This window comes from Leguminivora glycinivorella, chromosome 11 (genome assembly GCF_023078275.1).
Source record: "Leguminivora glycinivorella isolate SPB_JAAS2020 chromosome 11, LegGlyc_1.1, whole genome shotgun sequence".
NCBI lineage: Eukaryota > Metazoa > Arthropoda > Insecta > Lepidoptera > Tortricidae > Leguminivora > Leguminivora glycinivorella.
In genome coordinates this window covers 4,510,155-4,533,160 of record NC_062981.1, presented here as the reverse complement: position 1 = coordinate 4,533,160, position 23,006 = coordinate 4,510,155, and the positions used below count along the sequence as shown (strand labels likewise).

At 36.7% G+C, this 23,006-nt stretch overlaps 1 protein-coding gene across 8 annotated transcripts in view; it reads left to right on the top strand.

Moving 5' to 3' along the window:
* LOC125230890 (atypical protein kinase C) overlaps positions 1-23,006 on the top strand; it is a 408,150-nt gene that overhangs the window by 347,840 nt on the left and 37,304 nt on the right. Inside the window, exon 1 of one of the 8 annotated variants that reach the window (XM_048136157.1) lies at positions 7,331-7,506. The exons of 5 other annotated variants lie outside the window; for them this stretch is intronic. In XM_048136157.1, coding sequence (XP_047992114.1) covers positions 7,410-7,506 — 97 coding nt within the window. In that variant the 5' untranslated portion in view covers positions 7,331-7,409. Of the gene's footprint in view, positions 1-7,330; positions 7,507-8,710; positions 9,050-10,558; positions 10,812-23,006 lie in introns of those variants that run through there. 2 more of the 8 variants (XM_048136156.1, XM_048136155.1) reach the window with 2 other exon arrangements.

Below are 23,006 nucleotides of genomic sequence, written 5' to 3'. Positions count from 1 at the left end.
CATACGTCTCAGGTAGCACAACGTAAGGTGATTTTTTGCAGTGATTACCGGTGTGCGTTTACTTCTGCGAGCAATATGGTGGTGTTCTTTTTAAGGCGCCTGCTAACCTACCACTTCGCCGGACGGAGATAGTCTGTCAGTTTGAAGTGTAAAAAGTGGCAGCGCCGAAGAAGTGATAGGCTGTTGTTGTCCAGCGAAATGGTAGTTAGTAAGCGTAGCACATAAAATACAACTACATTTAATTATGGTCCATTTTAACCATTAGCTTTAGTAAGGCTTCTGTTTAAACTATTAACTGCTAGAGTTTTTTATTTAGCGGTCAAACGTTAAGGACTATAATTACATACGCATTGAAAAAGGTAAGAATTACAGTGACCATAATAAACTCGTACAAACTAATATTGTGAATTACAAATTCTTACTACGCAGTAAGAATTTGTAATTCTAATATTAGTTATTCTTACTAAGTAGTAAGAATTTGTAATTCACAATATTAGTTATTCTGACGAAGTAGTAAGAATTTGGAATTCACAATATTAGTTTGTCTTCTAAAAATCCTCTGCCACGAGTGGACGCCAGCCCTGAATCATATAAATCGTTTTGTCTACAATGTAATAGAGAAGTTTATTATCCTCAAATTCTTTTGATATAGACATCAAGTTATTGATGGAACCTATTACTTTTCTCGAATGAGGGTAACATTATACTTAATATAGGTATTTTGTTTCTATACTTATGTACTTAATATGTGCCCTATCTATTCTAACAAACTGCCTCGTACTAAACAATCGTGCAAAGTTCCGTCTGACCCCACATCTGTCATGCCGCACCCTTCCCCATTCATCAACTTACCCGGACTCACTCACAACTCTTCTAATGCTAAATGACATGTGTATTCCAATTTAGAATTCGGGTGTCTTTTTGGAATGGGTTGGATAGTTGACAATAAAGTGGCATAGGTAAAAGATTCCTTTAAGTACCTGAGGGTGGATCGCGTTCGATAGTATGTATTATGTATGTATAAACTCTATATTGTGCAAAACACAAATAGTTGTAAATAATGCGTCTTCAATCTTGTGCTACTATTGTCTATAAATATATAATTTCAGGGAAACATCGCTTTTAGTTAGTAGTTAAATATAGGTATCTTAACATAATTTTAGAACTTCACGAATATAACCCTGGTATTTAGAATTGTTATATCAGTCAGAATTGAGCGCGTGACGCACGCATGAAACTTTGTACTAAGTACTAAGTATAATTTGTACTAAGTATTATATGTTGTATATTCTGTGATATAATTGGCATGGCTGATAAAACAAGTCCAGGGTGTTATTGCAACCTTATAGCCAATGTGGTTTAACTATGTCGTTATTGTTACTATATTAATATAGGGTAAACTTGCCTCATTCGGTGATACAAGCTTTGAAGCACTATTCCGAAAGACGCTTTTTGGTTGTTTCACCGAATTAGCCGTGTCACCGAATGAGGCGAGTTTACCCTACGCCTCAGAATGACGACAAAAAAATTGCGATTTCAAGAAATGTAAGAACACAACGGATTTCGGGATATTGTTTAGAATGACCCACATGTTCAACCCGCATTTTGTAAAGGGTTGAAAATCCCCCTGCATATAGTAAACCGTAAGAAGATTTGTGAGAGAAATAATGTGAAATGGTAATTAGGCCCACCATCCACCGGGCCTAAGTAAACATTGCTACGCGCGAACGAGCCACCGCATGGCTGGTAGCCTAGTGGCCTACTGGGCGACTGAAACACGTTTCGCTGGAATTTACCCTTACACAGTACCACACAAAGCCTGAGTTGAACTTTAAATTACGCCAATAATTTGCTCTAGACACGATGTAGATCAGAGTCAAAATTACTTTTTTGTTTAAAGCAGCTTCTTCTCGTGTTGATGGTTTCAGACTGAGCGAGCCCAAAAGGTAGCGACATTTATCGCCTTGTCTGTCACGTCACATGTCCTAAGGCAGCTAATTTTTGACGTTAGCTTAAAGTTTACAAGATGATGCCTACTAGACAAATAATCGTCCTTTATGTTTGTGTGTTAATAACAATTCTTGTTCTTGGTTTATGAATTTTCTCTTATGTAATTGAAGTGTTATCTATATTTTCTGTATCCTCTGGTCTTGTACGTATAACACGAACCTTATTGATCTTGCGATTGTTACGCAGTGATCTGCGTAAAATTGTTCCATAATATTGATTTATTTGTTTTTTTGAAACCCGAACTTTCGGACATCATCAAAAACGGAACAAGTTCACAACGTTCATTTGTATACATATGTCATATGTATACAAATCTCGTACACATATTGTCTTACCCACCAGGTTTCGTAGCAAACGTGCTGAGCCCTAAAGCTCCACAGTGATGCTGATGAAAATCCAATTGTCACTGTCGCACTATTGTAGGATAGATAATTAATTTTTGCTTATATTTCGTAAAACTTAGTTACTTAGTGCAAAGTGTTACCTATCACTTATTGGTATTTGAAAAGAGGATCGAGTATTATAGAGAGTTACTGTCGAAGTAAAATTTGTAATCACAGTGCATAGACTGTCATCTCTTGACACAGGCTTGAAACTTTTGAACCTCAGTTTTGACAATTTGGCCCATGTTCTTAGCGTGATATGTGTTAAAATGTCAAATATTAATATTAGCGTCATCTAGCCGAGCGTCCCCCAAAGGTGTAACGCCATCTAGGCAACCGTACCTTTTTCTGTATGGTACCAACTGAGGTACGTTTTTTTCTTAGACTTTATCTGTCTATACGGAGTTACATGTGCCTTTGGTATCTATTAATTAAGGATATTTTGACTAGGTCCCGTTTGCCAACATAACGATCAAAAACGCGTTTTGCACTTATAACACTGATGATTTATTCTTAATTCTTTGTGTAAATGCACCATCTCCTGTTTTTTTTATAAATCACCCTTTTTCAGTCACGTTTGAACGATCAAACGCACTTTAACGGTGTTGCGACATTGCAGTGTGTCAAAGCTTTGATGTCGCGTAGAAAACTAGTTCGAACTTAACTGAGCTGAAAATATGTAAATATGGCATCCGTACGACTCAAGAATTGAATGTTAGAGAGTAGTGTAAATATACTGTAAGGTTACAATTACAATACACTACTTTACTTTCCCATACTAGTATATCCCGTAAGCCAAATCGATGTTGGTTGTCAAAATATGTGGCTTGACTGTTGTGCTACCGTGACATGAGCGTAAGGCAGAAAATATATTCTATGTTCATTTTTGTACAAAAATAAAGTCGTTCCTGTAGTAATCAAAGTGGCAAAGTCCATATTTTAATAAGATAGAAAGCTAATTTAATAATTTGTCCTCTATTTTAGATCTGATAATATTTTGATAGTGCGGTCTTAGAGTTTCGTCTTGGCAACATTTTACCGGAAAATGTGTTGAGCGGGATCTATATTTTCAAGAATCCAGATACCTATTCTTTCTTTCTATCTAAGATATTGTATATATTGTATAGTTTATATGGTTTTGTGTTTAATTAAACACCTGTCGCCTTTCGAAGGATTGCTAACAGATATTGTATTATACATAAGTATTATATACGGTTGCAACAGCAACTGTAACAGTTTAGGACGCCAAATGTCCATTTGCTGACAGAAACCAATGTACACATCAGTTCCCGACTGTGTGTGATAGCCTTACCAATGATGTTTAGAGTACGAGTTGAATGAACGAGGCGAGTCGTGCGGCGCGCGAGCAAACAAATGCAACCGTTTGCGATCGGCCGGCATACAGCGCTTCAGCAGCTTTCCACGAAATTCTCTACGGTTGCGCTGTTTGCAAGTGTAGGAGTTTTGTGTGTCACACTAGACCAATTTGAACGCGCATTTTATTTTAAAATGACAGTAATCATATTATTTAGCTAAATTTTTTCAGACACTGGTTTAAAGTTTCATGTTTAACACATATTTATTATAATTTGTAACACGTCCTTGTTCACATTATATACAGGGTTAAACTGTACTGCATAAACAGTTAAATCCGAGTCCGTTGGGTAAACCGTAATATAAAATTAAAGAACTAAAATAATAGTACATTACGATACTAGTTCGAAACGAGTGGCGATAAATTAAAACACGACCGAAGGGAGTGTTTTAAATTGACTCGAGTTCTCCCTTCGCTTCGGTCGTGTTTTAATTTATCGCCACTCGTTTCGAACTTCCTTTTTTCGCACTTGTATCGTAATGTACTATTTAGAATGTAGTACACATTAAATAGTTTTTTATCTTTCGTTTATCTACGTATGAAAGATGTATATTAATGATAACTTTGTTTTATTTCAGGTAAACATGATTTGGAATAATCGCCTCAATTACCCGCAACTCGTAAGATTTAAAATCTATTTTTGTATGATGAAAATGTAGTACCTATGTGACATCCAGATTATGTACTTAAAGAACTAATCGTATAAACAAACATTAACATTTATCTAGTTTAAAACATGTTGTGCAATTTTAGAGTGTTATGTAACTGGTCAGTTTTAATACGTTAGTGTTACTGTAATGTTTTTTTTATAAATCTTTAAATAAAACACTTTCACCAAATGTAGACTAGGCTGGTATGTCCATCAGACTCCAAACTAAGCTAAGCCGGTTTAAATGGTGTCCTGAAACAATTTTCATAAGGTACAGCGGGGCAAATCTCGACTGGGGGGCAATTATTATGTATTTATTATTTAATCTTTATTTAAAAAAGAAACCCAATGTACAATAGGCGGACTTAATGCCATAAGGCATTCTCTACCAGTCAACCTTTAGGCAAAGCAGAGAAGTTGTAGGCGGCAATTGTAACTGATCAATTTTTTCCATTATTACACTATGATGTTGAGTTCTACATGTATCCACTGAAGACGCCTACCATATATAACCGGTGGACACTCTATTTAATTATGCAAACATTGTAAAATATGGAACAAATGGACGAGTTACATTTGTCCCCCAGTCGAGATTTGCCCCGCTGTACCTTACCCAAATAAGGCTTTATCCTCACTAGCAGAAAACACTACGCATCTTCGCAAGGGTTGGTTCGATTGATAAGGCCGGCCCCTTTTCCCACGGCCTTGCTGTTATCGCGAAAGTAGGCCACAGATAGAACATGTGTAGATACTAGATTCGCAATTGATTCAGTCTGCGGTGCGATTATACGTCGTTTGATCGCTACCGGTCTCCGATAGTTGTCTTGTTCAAACTCTGTAAAGTTGTAGTGATAATTGTTTTAACCATACAAGTGTATAAGCATTTTTTATCATGTGCGGTGATTGCCAAATATTTGACGAACGGTTTTTTGTTACTATAAAATACGGAGTAGGTATTTAAATTTAGAAAAGAGGGCCTAAGATAGAACATGTGCAGATTCGCAATTGATTCAGTCTGTGCCGCGATTATACGACGTTTGATCGCTACCGGTCTCCGATAGTTGTCTTGTTCAAACTCTGTAAAGTTGTAGTGATAATTGTTTTAAACACACAAGTGACACAAGTTTATAAGTATTTTGTAACATGTGTGGTGATTGCCAAATATTTGACGAACGGTTTTTGGTTGCTATAAAATACGGAGTAGGTTATATATGAAAAGTTATGTAAAGGTGTAGTGAATATAATTGAAACCTTAAGAAGTGTTTGAGTATTGTGAAGATCCTCCTAATTTGTTATCTACTACAATTGCCAAATATTTACTGAATACGGATTGCTACTAAATGCGGATTAGGTAGATTTTAAAATAATGCGTCTTCGAATGCGTCCGTGTTTGTTGATCTAAATATTTTTTTTACTTACATACATAGCAGTGGCGTAGCGTCGATACAACTCGATTCCCAACGGGTTCTCTAAAATTCTGCAGTATAAGTCCATACAAAACAGATCCCAAAAACCCCTCCGGCTTTACCAACAAAAATTTTTACGCGTCGCCACTGATACATCATAGTGAACATTGTTTTAACTACATAATAGAATTAGAAGTGTTTAAGTATTGTGAAGACCCTCCCAGCTGACTGTAATTAAGTAAATAATGTTTCTCAAACTTCTTGCTATCTGTCTAAGAAGTTTGAGCAACTTTATTTGACGACGGTTTGGCTGGTTTATGTCTAAATTAATATGGATCACGTAAAATTTTAATGATACGTATTTTAATCATCACAGATTTAAGTACTTTTTAAGGTTTCAGTGTTAGTTCAATTTGTTTTAGTGAGAAAGAAAGTAGACAAATGGAATAGGTGCCTAAGTCGGATTTCTGTGTAAATTAGTACCGGTAAAAAGACAGTCACAATAGTTTGAAGACAAATATTAATAAATAATTGCTCTGAAAGTGTATAATTAACATTACGCATCATGGACATTTTTTAGAGCTTCATCATCCTCCTTGCGTTATCCCGGCATTTTCTACGGCTCATGGGAGCCTGGGGTTCGCTTTGACAACTAATCCCAAGATTTGGCGTTCGCACTAGTTTTACGAAAGCGACTGTCATCTGACCTTCCAACCCGGAGGGTAACTAGGCCTTATTAGGATTAGTTTCCTCACGATGTTTTCCTTCACCGAAAAGCGACTGACAAATATCAAATGACATTTCGCACATAAGTTCCGAAAAACTCAATTTTTCAAAATTTCAAAACGAATTTTTTAGAGCTTATGAATCTTAAATAACAAACTCCCCTAACACAGCTAATACCTAACCTATAGTCCAGATAAGCCGGCGGAAACGGCAAATAGTTAACCGTGTGGAAAGCCGGACCGCCGGATGCGACCGGACCGCGCCGGACGCTTGCCGCGGACTATAATTATAGCGGAGCGTACGACACTAACCGGACTCTAACGGACGTTACTACTATATACATTACTTTATTATCATAAGTTACATAAAATATGAAAATGAATGAAAATGAAATATTTGTTTTTCAAGTAGGCATATTACAATGCGCATATGAACGTCAAATAAAACTAGCTAAGCTAATAGGAGGGTATATGTTTTGCAATATTATGAATAGTGAAAAAATATCTATGGAGGAGGGTCACAGCTAACTACATATGCATAAATAATAATTCTCAAGCTTCAGATGTTACGTTGTTTACCTCGAAAAAGATTCAAATTCGTAACATAAACGCCCGAAACGCTACCTACGATTAACTCGGACCAAATACTCTAGGATCAAGGGAAAGATTTTCTATTCAAAGTTTCTCGAGAAAGACAGTTAGTAACTACTAATTTATAGACAATTTATGGGAATTACCTTCTCCTAGGACGTTTAGTGACGCGAAATAAACTTTGAAAAGTGGTTACCTTTTACAAAATATGAACCTTTTAAACTAAACGTGAAAATACCAGTGCTAGTGGAACGTTCCGAAACTTTGAAAATGGTGCGTCAAAGGCGAAGGCAGGATCAAGACTGTTTGTTGACATTGTTGGCGATACTGTGCGATGAAACTGACGCCAAGAAAAGGATCAAGAAAGGTAATATTCTGAACCGATTTAGGTGCTCCTTTCTACATATAGCTATAGCTACATTAGCTACATACACTTTCGAGTACCCAAATCAGAAGTTTTGTAAAATAATAATGTTCTTTCTTTAAATACTTTTGATATTAACCAGTTAAATGCAATGAAGCTTTAGTAGTTTCATGTGTTCTGCCTACCCCTTTATGGGATACAGGCGTGATTGTATGTATGTAAATGCAATGATTGTGCCATTTTCTGTGTGTGTGTGTGAACTCGGACGAGAGCGGTAATTACTAATAACCTACTACCTACCGCTAATTTGGATCCGATTTTTAAATTTAGAGCTGGTTTTCTTTTTTTATTATTATTATAAATGGGCTTACTCTTGGCCACAGACCAGCCAAAGGCAAAGACGTGGCCTACGATGGAGTGAGCGCGCCCAGAGGATGCCTGTTCACCCTTGATTTGAAGGTTGCCGGGTTATATGAGCTCCGAAGTTTTTTATCAAAATCGGCCCTATTTCCGGTTTATCCGGATTTTAATACCTATGTTTAGTATTTATTAATTTGGTCACTCCATTGACACTCTTGTGTCACGCACACCATAGTAACTAATAAAAGAAAGATAAAATTAGACCTTGGTCTTCTAATCTTCTAAATTAGGACACTGCACTCAAACAGTAAGTGTTATCATTTAATTTATACGCTATCAATAAATATTTAGTACGGCACTGATATATTTTCAATGTGAGACTGATTAGAATCATAATCCCGTTTTGTTTAGACTACTTTGTTTTAAAACTGATTAGATTAAAATTAATTTTTGAAAAATATTTATGTGTCATTACTTTTTTCAGGTTCACTGCCCGGTAGGTGAACTTATAAAAAATAGCACTTTTACATACCACTATTTTTCATGAAAACCGCTGAATGATTTGAACATCTTGAACTAACCAGACCCGATCTTTATAAAAACCAAACCCTTGAGATTTGGCTCACTAATCTCACTATACTATACCATTTGTTTTTGCAGTTCTCATGATAAACTGATTAATCTTCGTAAAAACCTATCGATTATAACTTTTGCGGATTATTAGAACTCGTGAAAACATAACCTAGCAGGTGCAGTATCACACCTAATTGTTGTGGCGCTTATCAATGCGATACCGACGCCTGATAACGGCAGTCTATAGCCACGCCACACCATATTTACCCGCCAGTGAAAACACGGCTTAAAATATTAAAAACAAAACCGGGTCGCGTTCCATATTTGAATTTTATTAAAAATGTTATTCGGAATTGTGTAGCGCAATTTAAATTTGGAACTGTTTTAGTGATGTGAAATGTTTTGTTTATCGATAAGGCGCGACCATGTGACTAATTGTGTCCTGTATCGGTACAAACTTTAAACATGTGCAAGGACATAATAAATTAGATAAAAATGAGATCGTTTTGGTCGGAGTTGTTGACGGCGGTGGCGACTCACCCGTTGAGTGCGGTGCCTGGGGATTTCCTGACGATGTACGACACGGTCCTTGATGATGACGATGATGATGATAGTTGGTATTATTTTCAGTATTTATATCGTAAATTTTTCTTGGGTCGTAGAGAACACTATAAAAAACGTACATACTAGGTAGTACGGCAACTTTCCAGTACCTACAGGTGATGTGATAAAATCCCAGTATTGTTATTAATTAGATATGCTTAATTTTACATTTTGCTAAAATATTATAATAAAAAAACTCTGTGCATATAATAACTTTTTTATGTGTGATGTTTTATCTGAATGCATCACCAGCCTATCATCGATCGATCAATGCTATCGATACATGCACTAAACTGGGTACCTACCTAACAGAATCAACGCGCATAAAGCACCGTAGAAAACACAATAATAGTAACTCGTAAAGGTAATTATTTTCTTTAGTACAGCTGTGTTATGGTTACATTTTTAACATCGATCAAATAAATAAATCAACCACATTATGCTTAGAATAAATTGAACCTAAGAGCTCAAACAGTGAATTTTGCACTTGTAAATTTATTCTAAACTTAAAAACACGTTCGCAGGCGAAGTTAATTGAATCCATTGCATATAAAGGCAGGCATTTGATTATGTCACGTTCCATTTGAAGATCTCAGCTCAGCGCCGAACTAGCGGGTCCTAACCAAACAAAAGGTTCCGCAGACGCGGCGAGTCAACAAAGGTCTAATAAAATCTTCGCAACGTATTGACAATCTCGCAAAAGAGACAAGTTATTCCTGCGACCGAGGTCTCGCGAACGGAAAACATCGCGTAACAAATGTATGCGTAAGCTAAAAATATTTTTGTATTTTTGTCGTTACCGATATTTTGGTGGAACAACACTAAGTACTTATAAAAGAACAGTCAATGTGGGCACGAACTAATTGCTGAATGGAATCAGGTTGGAATATTTGTTATTTAATGTGAATTCTTCAATAGGTGATATTTTCATTCCATTATATTGCATTCTAAAAGGCCTCTTATCTTGCCTTGCGTCAATATGAAAAGTATTGTTGATAGCATAATCTATTGGAGCATTTTAGTTTCAAGCTCCGCCGCACATTCCATCAACTCTAGTAACCGTTTGCACGGACAGCAAATAACATTTTCGTCTAAAGAAAAGCGATATTTTCTTCGTTGAATTATTTTTAGATGATCATTTCGTTCCAAAAGCAAGTAATATTCATCCAATCGATAGCCTTTGTCCTTTTTGCAGAATAAAGCGGCGACATTTTATAAGGACAGAAATCCCTCAGAGGCATCCCCTAAACACAATGCCACCTGTTATTAAATGTTCACGCACGACCGAATTGTTTTAGCGGACAAAAGACAATCGAATTACATGCTCACCTTCGCGAACGGACTTGCGCAAATGCTATCGTTATCAGTCCAATGCGTCTTATCTACGAGCAGAGATAATGGCCGGCCAACTACCCACGCAATGTACTTGCTCCATACCGCGCGCGCCGCAGCGCGATGAGACTGTCTCATCTTGTGTTATCGATGTATTGAAATCACGCGCAAACGCTATTGTATATTATCTAATCGAAGGAGGAATGTGAACGGTGCGAACGTGAGTTTGAAAATTAAAGAAATGTTTTTTTCGTAGCCGTAGTGTTGTGAAAGAATCGATATGCATGTGTCGTGGACAGAGGTGGTGAAGGAGTGCGCGTTGCAGTCGTGGTATTGTGGCCTGGATCTGTGCAACACTTTCGCGACCGCCCGCCATCTTCTGGCGCAGCCCTACCCCATTCTGGAGGTGGTGTACTCCGCTCCGGCTCACACGAGTCAATGTTGGTATTCACAATTGTATTACTCTCTTGCACCCTTGCGCTTCCTACCTTCTGTTCTTTAGTTTAACATTTTTCAAAAATCATAAAAACTTTTAAAGCAACTGCCTAAAGATGTACCCAACTGCACAGGAAGCATGGTCGCGCGATACACGATAAAATAGCAGGCCGTCCCTATCGCACTAGTTGTAAGTGCGATAGGGACGGCCTGATATTTTATCGTCTATCGCGTGACCATGCTTCCCGTGCTGATGTAAGTGTACTTAAATAAATTATTTAGTTTACAAATCTACACCTTGTTATGAATAGAAAGGATTTGTTTTGATACTTTCAAAGACTCTTTGCACACTTAAATATTGGCATTTAGTCGAGTGAGAATAACCAAGGTTGAAAAATCACTGCTCTCTCTTTTAATGTGCAAATGAATCATAAAATTTTTATTAGTCATTGATAGATAGATTGGTGGCTAGATTACTATTATCTTGATTTAATTTATGATGATAAAGTTATCTAGTTGACTCTTTATTGCACATTTATGTACAAATTGGTATTTTGATAAAACACCTAGGTAATACATGTACATTTTTCCAAATCATCTTCCAAATTCCAAATCATTTATTTGTTAAACATAGGTATGTACAAAAGTAGGTCTTAAATGTATAGTATAAAGATAGGTATCACTATGCTTCGCCACATGGCATACAAATACAGTGAAGCTACAAAACAAAGAACATGTATCTTGCATTTATAAACTAAGTTACATATAGTATAGGTAGTAAAAATACTCTTATGTAGGTAAAAGTTAAAAAGTAATAAAATCTCCCGAATCTGACAGAAAATCTTGTACAGTATAGTACGCTTTTGTTACTAAGAATTTGTACAATATTTTTTTAAATTTATTTACCTCATTAATTTGTAGAATCTCTTTTGGTAGTTTATTATAAATTTTTGATGCCATTCCAAAAAACTTTTGGCGTACAATGCTGTATTACATGGTTTCGATTGTAATTCATATTGTTGGTGGTAACTATTGAGGTAGGAGAATTGATCAGGGTTAAACTTTACATATAAAGCAACTTCATATATATAGAGACACGGAAGTGTAAGGATATTTAGCTGAATGAACTATTGTTTACAAGATTCTGTATACTGTAAACCGCATACTTCAATTGCATTTTAAGTTATAAGCGTAAGTAACATTATTACATTATATTATGTGCCTAGTATACGACGTTGCTTAAAAAGTTCTACATTCTTCTCCTTTGTACGGCTGTTTTAATCCGAGTAAATATATATTAGATCATTCCGTAACATCTTTATCAATTGTCATTCTTATCGATAGACTTGTGCAACCCTAGTAACTATGATCCATGTCATTTATGAGATCGATAGTATGTTTTCGAGCTTAATCTTTAAGTATTAAAACTATCATATTTATTGACGTCTGTTTTTCCGGAGTCAGATAGTTTATCTCGTTTTACTACTGACTTAACTGAAAGGCCAATTCGAATGTACAAACTGATATCAAAATAGCACCCTTACTGTTATTCAACGCGTATTATGCTCATTCTTTTCTGAACATGTATTAGCACGAGCGAATAGCAGGAAAGATATATAAATATAAACTCATTCAAATCAAATACGGTGTGGCATTTCGAAATGGCCAGATAAAAGTTATCTGTTATACTATTGAGCAAAATTGGCTGAGGCGTTTCAGATCGATCGGACCGTTAGCAAGGTCGTAATGTTGTAAATATATATTAGAAATGAAGTATATAGGTAGTTAGGTACACTACTATACTTAGTTTTTTTTTAAGGATGTTTAGTTTTTCTATTTTGTTTTGTTTTAAGAAGATAACTCAAAACAACCATACAAGAAACAAACATAGAAATCGTAAAACTGTATCTATACAGATGTGACCTTGGATATATCAAATAAGAACACAATCAATATCAATCAATAAATAATACCTACAGGTTTTGTTTAATTTAGATAGATATGTGTAAGATTTTAAAAAGTGAGAGGCAATTTCATTTTAAACAACAGGATATTGAAACATCATTATAGGGTTTTCAATCTATCCATTTACCGTCAACCCGTCAATTTTAAACGATCCCATAACTCAACCATCAATTGTAAAATAATGCAAATACTTTGCAATAATATGAAGTGGAATAATGGCACGGAATAATGACACGGCCGGCGACAGGCGGCGCGAACAGCGATATTGTATTTTAAACCGTTCCCCAATTAAAATTTAATGCCGTTTGTTTTATTTGAACGAGACACGTGAATTATTGAGACTCCTGACTGGTCGGTGTCATTGAATGATCGAGGTGTGATGTGCCCTTCAATTCCAATAAGATTCGAAATGATCGGTGTTACCCTTTCGAGGTTTAGACGTTGTAGTATTGTTCAAAATCGAAAATTCTAACCTCGTAGGTACGTGCCAAGTTCCGTACTGACCTCCCTCAGACTCAGTAAAAATGAAACCATTCAAGAGAGGTTATGCACTCAACAGACAATGTATGGATATACGTATTATATTAACATAATCATATAAACTAGTAGTACGTAGTTAAGAAAATAAAGTCACTCAAAATGGTGTCTGAGTATTTACCTATTAATCAAATAACTACCTAAAAGTAGGTCATATGCCTGTTTACTAGCATGTTTTCCGTGACGAGGGAGACCTCTAACATTTTTTCTATCTTTTATCCATCACGAATGGTGCTCCAAATATTTGAGGGGTGTGCGGATAGCAATGCCTTTTAACACTATTATGAAATATCTGGCGTAGGCCTTGTTGATATCATTATCCAGACACGCAGGTCGCAGAAGCCAGTCGAGAGTTGATGGAATCTGAGACACAGTATAAAACATGTAATAATTCTTCTAACAAATTTTGCGACGCGCGGTTTGTTTTTGAGTAGTACTCGCACGCAGCGAAGTGCAACGAGTACATGCGGAACAGGAAGATGCCGGTCGCATCAGTACTAGTCAGTACGGGCCGTGCTGCCGTGACGCGCGCGGCGCGTGCGAGAGAGCCTAATACCGATCGCGTCGCCGCTGCCGCAGATTAACTACTAAGTCGTCCTTATACTGTACCTGAGATGACCAGTTTTTATTATTATTGTCTTTGGTTGAACTCAATCCGGGCCACGTGCAGCGGTGCGTTCCAATTATAACTTTTGTGAGTTCTTTTTATTGCAAATTGCTTTCGCGATGTTTTCTAGGTGAAATTTAATTAACGAATTGTTTCTACCCTTGTTTCTTAAAATAACGTTGAAGTACAGTAGCGGAAGAAATCTATCATACCGGTTATGTATCGAAAACAATACGTAAAATTCTTCATATTAGATTTTTTTTATCAAGTAAACAACTATTGGATCACCATTACAAATATGTATTCAATACTTACGAGTCTTAGGACCCACTGCACGTGGCCCGTGGGCAGCCACGAGAGCTTAAATAGTGCGGATTAGAGACTTAACACACACTGATCGCGTATGTTACTAATATTGAACTTCCTATTATAAAAACACATAAGAGCGAATCCTACTAAAAATACAATACAGATGGATGTATTTATCAATCTCAGAAGTAGTTGGTATGAAAACTACACCACATTATTATTTTACTATTTGAGGCCCACCGGACTACCCTGCATAACTCGGGCAAACGAATTGTTTTAAAAATGATCTTTAAGTTTCCCAAATAGTCTTTTTCATGTGCACCTATATTGTAAATTTATCTACATCTCATTAGCCGCTTTTTTTAATGAATGAAATAAGTATACAAATGTGTCCGAAAAAATATGATAGGTTATTTTCCGCTACTGTATATTAAAGTGGCTGGTCGTAAGAAAAATGATCAGTTTCATAAATACAAGTAGGAATTTAAGGAAAATGACCTACAGATTATGATGAAGTTCATAAGTTCAATCAAACTGTGGAGAATCTTCTTTACCCTTACCAAAAGTCATTGTCAATATCAATGTTGGTGAGTACCACGAGTTATTTTTCTCTTTTATTTCACACACGAGTATCACGGTTGTTTGTCACGTACTTGGTCGATTAAAACATTCCATTGGAAGTGTCATGTCGTGAGAAACCGGCATAAGGCCTTCCTTTGTCGGCGAAGAAAAATGGATTCGCCGCGGATTGGGACCGGAGTGGCTTTTAACCTTTTGTGAGGGCTTTTAAATTTGATCAACCTATTTTTATATACCGGTGAATAATTATGGTGAGGGACACAAAAAAAATGTATACAGGAAGTTGAACTTTATCGATTACCTATCGATATTGTTGGGCACAACAGTATCGTGTACGGTCATCCAAGCCAAGAAAGTGGTTTACTACTTTTCGAATCTATTTTTAAACACATAAGGTCGAAAAGCGGTAAACCTCTTTTTTGGCTGACTGTGGTGACGTATTAAGAATTTCACCTCCCCCTTTGAATTTCCCTTCCCGTGGGTGTCGTATAAGGATATGGGCTGGCTACCTGTCACTGTATCACAATTTCGTTTTCATTTAATCCCTTAATTGCCAAGAAGTGATTTGAAACTTACAGTTTCATGTGCTATATGGTTATGATACAAGCGTGAGTGTATGTAACATTGTAGTACTTAGTGCAGCAACGCTTCATTTGTTTTGAATTCAACACACAGAGGGGTCAAGTTATTGACAAGATTTTTTTAACATCAACCAATCCATAGCCTTGATAAAAAAAAGTTCGTACATATGTAGTTTTCATGTGCATAATAAATTAACAAAGCGTTGTATCGTATCTTACCTTATTGTATTGATCATATTTAAAAAATGAATATAAAATTTAAGTACATTTCTGCGTATTTTTGTGACAGAATTTACAAATGATTATTCCAACAACCAACTGTACGAGTACTTGAATAAAAACAGTGTAAACAGTGTAAATAATTTGTTAATTTCCGTTACTGAGGCTTAATTCGTAATTGTTTGCGAACACGCCGCGAGCAAACATGCGCTTCATCAGTGCGAATAATAGTTCAATGTACTATTAAGTTATTAATGGTAAAGCTTGATATAATGGCAGGAGATTAAATGTAGTTTGATAACGTTGACATTGTCGACAAAGTAGAGTAAGTAAATAATAATAACACGGTACCCTACCCACCCACAAGAGAGTCACAAATGACGTGCATGGTGTCTTGAGACAGGGGATCAAAGTGGAGCAATTTATTAACCTAATTTTAAGACCTGCTAACTACTAACACCGTTTAGTGTATTTTGACAGTTTAAGAACATGTTCATATCATATCATATGGTTATTTTCTGGGGTGAATTGTGTGAATGAAATTGCTTAAGTTGGTAGCAATGTAAAGTGGTATACATGCAGTACGTTTTTAGGCGCCAAAAACATACTGCGTCATAGGCACTGGTCCCACCACTAGCTAGTAAAGCGATGAGCTATCGGCTATTTATGCGACAAAAGATTGTCGTTGCCGTGTAAACAAAAGAAAGAGATGTATTATAGCTGAGCGATGAACTATAAAATAGTCAATAGCTCAGCTATAATACATCTGTCACTTTTATTTACACGGGAGCGACTATCTTTTGTTGCACAAATAGCCGATAGCTCATAGTTTGCTAGCTCGCCGTGGGACCAGTGCCATATGCACAAAATGAGTTTTTGAGGAATAGACTATAGACTTGTCTTGACGTTTATAAAGTGGAGTTTTAAGCACGTGTACACGACCCTGTAAATGACAAATAAACGTACGGCAGTAGAAAAAAATATAACTGATTTCTTGGATTTTCCTAATCTTCTCCCCCAACAGCTTTTCGTCGAATTGAGAACCTCCTCATTTATGAAGTCGGTTAAAAATAAAAATAATTTAATAAGGGTTAATAATTTAATAAAATAATTTAATAATAATAATAAGGGTTTTGCCTGTGCAATTGCGGACGAAGTTATGATGACGAACAACTACCGGAAATATATCCTGAAGGACGGCACGGTCGACATTTGTCGGGCAGGCCGCCGTCCCGGAGAATCACTCAGGCATATCATTTCCGGTTGTTCTCATCTTGCTAATGGTGAGTACTTGCACAGGCATAATCTCGTAGCCCGGATCATTCACCAGCAGCTTGCTCTTCAATACGGCCTTGTGGACCGCGAAGTACCGTACTACAAGTACTTACCTGCGCCAGTTCTTGAAAATGGCCGTGCCACGCTCTATTGGGATCGATCTATTATCACTGACAGGACTATTGTAGCCAATAAGCCTGACATTGTGATAATAGATCGACCGCAACGCCGGGCCGTACTCGTTGACATCACCATCCCCCATGATGAGAATCTCGTGAAAGCCGAGAAGGACAAGTCCAGTAAGTACCTAGACTTGGCTCACGAGATAACCACCATGTGGGATGTTGATTCAACGATCATTGTCCCGATAGTCGTTTCAGCGAACGGTCTCATAGCGAAGAGTCTCGACCAACATCTTAAGAGACTCTCGCTCGGTGGTTGGATCAAGGGCCAGATGCAGAAGGCGGTGATTTTGGACACAGCGCGGATAGTCCGACGGTTCCTCTCTCTGCAGCCCTAACCACCGGCAGCTTGGGCCCTGCCCCGCTGCTGGCGGCACCCTAGGTTAGGTTTTTTATAATGTGTTTATATATTTTGTATTGTTTTGTATGTGGTTTTGTATTTTACTTTTATAATCATATTATAACAAACCTAGCCTAAGAATCAAAATGAATAAAGAGAAAAATAATAAAAACATATACATATATTTTTCTAAACAAATTCAAGCATTCTATCCAGATTGTTCTATTTTAAATTCAAATGTATACAAACTTCTACACCCTTATAATTAGCATACAGGCATACAATATTTATTAAGTTATCCCGGTTATGAATTGTTTGCGAGGCACCATACAAACAGCACGTTTCCTTCATTAGTGCGAATAATAGTTAATTGTACGCTCGGCAGTGCACAGCCAAGTCAGGAACTTGAGGAATGCTTGTTGACTAACCCGTTTCAATTACATTCTTGTCTCTTTCTTGTTATTACATTTTACGACTGTGTGTAAAATTCGTTTTATGAAAAGAGTTTTACACTAGGTTTGGTTCGCATTTCATCATTTGATTTCCTGAGTCGTTTAGCCTTGGGAACTAAAACTTTCACCTTTAATATTTATAAAGTTTAAACTTTTAAACCATTTGATGCCAGTGACCCGATAGTCGGGTTGTTTCGCAGGCGCTTTTCGTTACATACACGTTCCGCTATGGTATCGGCTACGCTCGTAGCTCGTATCACGCGCGGTCACTGAGTGTCTCAAGGACCTAGGGAAAACACTGCTACGAGCTACGCCGTAGTCCATAGCACACATAGCGTTACGGCAGGACCAACTCACTCCGCGATTCTATCGCCGCGCTACAAGTACATGCCGGCGGCCGCGAGTTTGCGGCCCATTCAGTAGTGACGACTTTCGCGCGCTCCGTAAGCATCAAAGAAGTGAACCTTCTGTACTTGTACTATTATATATCTTGTGGTAACGATGTATTACATTGCTTATTATGGCACAGTGATGCGATACCGATATTATTATCAAATCAAACTATAATTTACAAAATTACGAATAGGCTTCTTCAATATTTAATATCGCCTCCGGTCCAGTCCGGCATTCGATTGGGAAATTAAATATTTACCGATTCGCACTTCACTCTACAAATTAAATAACTATTGCGACTGTATAAAATACACACGTAACACATGTTTGTTTATTTTGGCTTTTTCGAGTGCCCCAAACTACTAAATATTTTTGGTCTATCGTTTAGTTAGTGTTCATTTGCTTTTTATTTGAAATACATAGGTACCTAGGGATCCGAGCATTTTCCGAAATTGGGAATCGTTAAGAAAAAGTTAAGTCGCTGTCAGTTAGCATGAAATTTCACATTAAATGTTTTTGTGTTAATTACATACACTATATGTTACTTACAAAGACTTAAAAAAAAGTTAATACTTATTTTTTTATGATTTTTTAAACACGGTCTAAAAAAACACTTTTATCGAATTTTGATTTTAGTGAAGGGTGTCACATACATAAAACCGACATGTTTGGATTTACCTTTGACTTTTCTAAACATTCAAGAGAGATTATAATTTTAAAGTAATTAAAACAAAAGTTATGATCCAAAAACCAGTTTTTGACGCTAAAATTGTTCAACTTTGATGCCAAATATCACAGAAACAATGAGCTGTGAAGGAAATATGAGATACTATTTGAAAGACGATGCTGTTAATATGATAGGCTTTAGAAACTATCATAATATCAATGGATTCAAATCAAGGTCATTAGCGCAGGGAACGCCCTTAAGTAAGGCAAACATCAAGCTGATAGTCTTTAAATCTGTTACAAATATTTTGTTTCTCACCTGGGTGCGTAAATTCAATATTCTATTATTATGAAATATACCATTGTCAAAATATCGACACCTCCGATTACAGATGAAACATTAAATATCCGGCCGAAATTAAATTATTGTTATTATCAATAACCGTCGTAACTGTTATCTATTCGAATTCGAGCCGGTCCACTGCACCGCCATTAATGCGGGTTTTATTAAATAATAATACTTAATTATTGTTTAAATTCAATTCTGTGAGTTCCTGCAATAATGAGTCGTTTCCGTTTGCAACAGTTGTTTATTTTATTATTTCATTAATTGACGTGAACGAGTGTTTGGTTTGACAATTTACATTATTTCTGTGCAACCAGGTTGGGTTTTTTTTAATGAAGAAGGTTGTAAATGAGTTAAACGCACCTTTATACGAAGTTTTGAGCATTGTTTCATGTTATAATAGGTAAAAGTGGCACGTCGTGATTTCATACCGTGTAAGAACTCGATTTTAAAATAAATGACAGGGTCTAAACAAAACTACAGACTTTATGCCTTCAAAATAATGACTTATCTTTCTGAAGTTTTTGAATAAGTTATAATTTTTTCTAATTTTTATTTAGCTAGAAAAATAACTTAAAGTTTAAAATATATTGATAGCAGTTTTGTAATTAGGTAGCAAAATTGCGAAAATTATGATAAATTTTACTAATTTGATTTATGAGCATTTCGTTTCATGCTTGCACATTTTATTTGTCTCCATTATGATAATTAAAATTAATAAGTAACAGTAAACACACATATATCAATTAATTTGCTTAATGCATTCGAAATATCAGCACTACGGTATCCATTATCCCACAGTACCAGGGGCGGCTCACTCCGCGATTCCATTGCCGCGCTACAAGTACATGCGGGCGGCCGCGAGTTCGAGGCCTAATCAGGGGTGGCTCGCATTCTCACGGAACGCTTATTCGCACTTTCTATTGTTACTATACGTCGCGAGTTTTTTTAAAGGTTCATACGCGATATCCGCATGTGGAATGGCTAATAACGCTTAGTTAAACAAACATTATGAATAAAATAGAACAATCTTACACAGATCTACTATTGATTATGTCATTTACGGCCCACGGAAACGTTCAATCAGGCTTGTGACGTTGGGATTTAAACAAAAATATTATAGTAAACAATATTCCTTGATGTCTGTATTTATCGATGCTTTTTTAATCGTAATTGTATGTGTTGCATTTCATTTTTGAACTACGTTGTATTTATCTTATTATACTATGTACTACGCTGTTTTATAACTACCTACTGTTTTAAGTTAACTTCATATGTATTTTATGAACCTCCAGGTCTGTTTGTATTACTTTCAGTTTTTTGTAGGTACTCTATGTACTACACCTATGTATGATGTTATATTACGACTGTTTGTGTTCTAAATAAATAAATAAAAAAAAAAAAAATATATATATATATATATATAAATACTGTATATACCTAGAAAGTACCCAAGACTTGAATATAATAGCATAACATTTTATCTGAGTATTAATTTTTTTTAATACATAGGCAACCCTAGCGTCCGACGCTGCGCACGTGCGGCTCGTTTCTTTGTAATCATTTTGTAGGTATTTAAAAAGGCGGCATTTCGTGAACTTCAAAGCAGTGGGCCTTCTGTACTTGTACTATTATATATTCTGTGACAGTACTGAACGCCAAATACATACAATGGACCAACTTGAAAAGTTTCGATAAAACATGCAATTCGGTAAAGTTCGGTAATGTTCGGTTAGCGCTTCGGTTAATTAAAGTTATTGTCATGGCCAGGGAAAGAGTTGCCAACTACTATTAGCGAAGTTTACCTGTGGTCGTTCTTGACACTTAACGGGCACTGGGCTTACAGCCAACCACTATAGGTATTTTCTTAGAATTGACCACCGACAAGAGTACTTGTTTAAAACTGAAATAAATTACAATTATGAAAGAATAAGCGAACAAGGCCTCCAATGCCTGAGGCTGAAATCGAACCAGCGTACTCTGTATCCTCTCGGCCATGACATGAGCGAGTCCTTTCTGTATTGTGGTACTATTATTTATTCTGTGTTCGAATTTCGCCTTAGTGATACGTAAGAAAATGTAGGTATTTCTTATACTGGTTGATTGTAGCCACCGACTCGCATTTTTACGAGAGCGTTTGAAATGTCTGCAGACCGCGGAAATAATACGCGATGTTCTAACCAGGCGGAAACTTGCGGTTTTTCATTTACGATTCAGACTTGTAGAAAGGCTTGAGTGAACTTGATTTATTATTGCACTTTTTCGTTATTTCCTTCTAATTAACCTTTGTTTGCCAAGCTTTGAAAACTTGTTCTTCGCAAAGGATTGAAAATGGCTAAAAAAATTCAATAATCTGCGAGTAGTTGATAGCGAATATTTCTGTATTTTAATCAATTTTTAACAAGCGGCCGCTTTGTGTGGTAGGGCACAGCATAGCGGATATCATCTCGCTCGAATCTAGAGCAGAGCCCAACTGGGGAAGTACCTCCGCCTTACAGAAGACCACAGCCCAATAGCACTAGACCCTACTCATAGTGTTATGTTCCTGCCGGTGAGTAAGGCTGCCAGAGCTCAACGAGGGTGCGGTGTGCTGGTGACAGAATACCTACGGAACTAATTTGTTCCGTCCATTGTCCTTAGAGTCGTCGGCAACCTAAACCCTCCTTAGAACTTGTACACTCTTTTTTGCTGTGTACTTAACACAGCAAAAAGGAGTATACAAGTTTCCAATGGGTTGGCAACGCGCACTTTACACTCCTTGAGTTGCAGGCGTCCATAGGTGATGGTGACCGCTTTCCATCAGGCGAACCGTATGCTTGTTTGCCACCGACGTAGTATAAAAAAAGAGGAAACGTCCGCTAACGATACTTCAATCCTTATTTATTGTTTAAAAATTATACATGTCCAAGTTATGCCCCCTTTATGTACCTATACTTGATACTCACTTCACTCGCGTCGCGTCGTAAACAAACTAACAACTTTTGATAGCGTTTGCAATTATCAAAAATCTACCCAAACTCTGTAGAAACATTAAATTTAGGGTACCATCCCGCACATTGTCCTATCCCAAACCGCGAAGTTCACTTAGACGGACTGTGAAATTTGCCCATTGTTTAAAATGATTAAAATGTTATCCCGTATGAAGCACCCCCTGTGTTGCATGTTCCGCTAACTAACCGCGGCTAGTTAGATATCTGTTTGTCATATGTGACTTTCCATAGGTGAAGGGTCCTATTAATGTAATAAGGTCCTTATTATTCGGAATTCCTAGACAGTAACACTTTGACCCTGCCTGCCAAGGCGATGATCCTGGGTTGGAATCCCAATAAGGGCATTTATTTGAGTGATGAGCACAGATATTTGTGCACTGGCAATAATATCGTACAAAAAGAAGGCTGCATAATTATATGAGACGCTCTTACGGCTCTAGATATAAGACTGTTTTAAATTTTTTTGCGGCCTGCTTTTTTTGCAATATTTTTGCCTATAACAATGACATTTCCGAATGATGAACGTTTCTATTTATTTAAATTTTGTATATGTATACACATGTATCGTTGTCTAAGTACGCACAACCCAAGTCTTCTTGAGCTTGCTTTAGAACTTCTTCAGTCTGTGTAACAATACCCTAGAATATTGACTTACTCTGATAAATGAAGCAGAGGACCGATTTCTTAATCTCGAGTGCACGATTTTGCTATTCGAGAGTCGGCGGAAAACGGAGAAAAACAATTTTTGTAAAACGAACG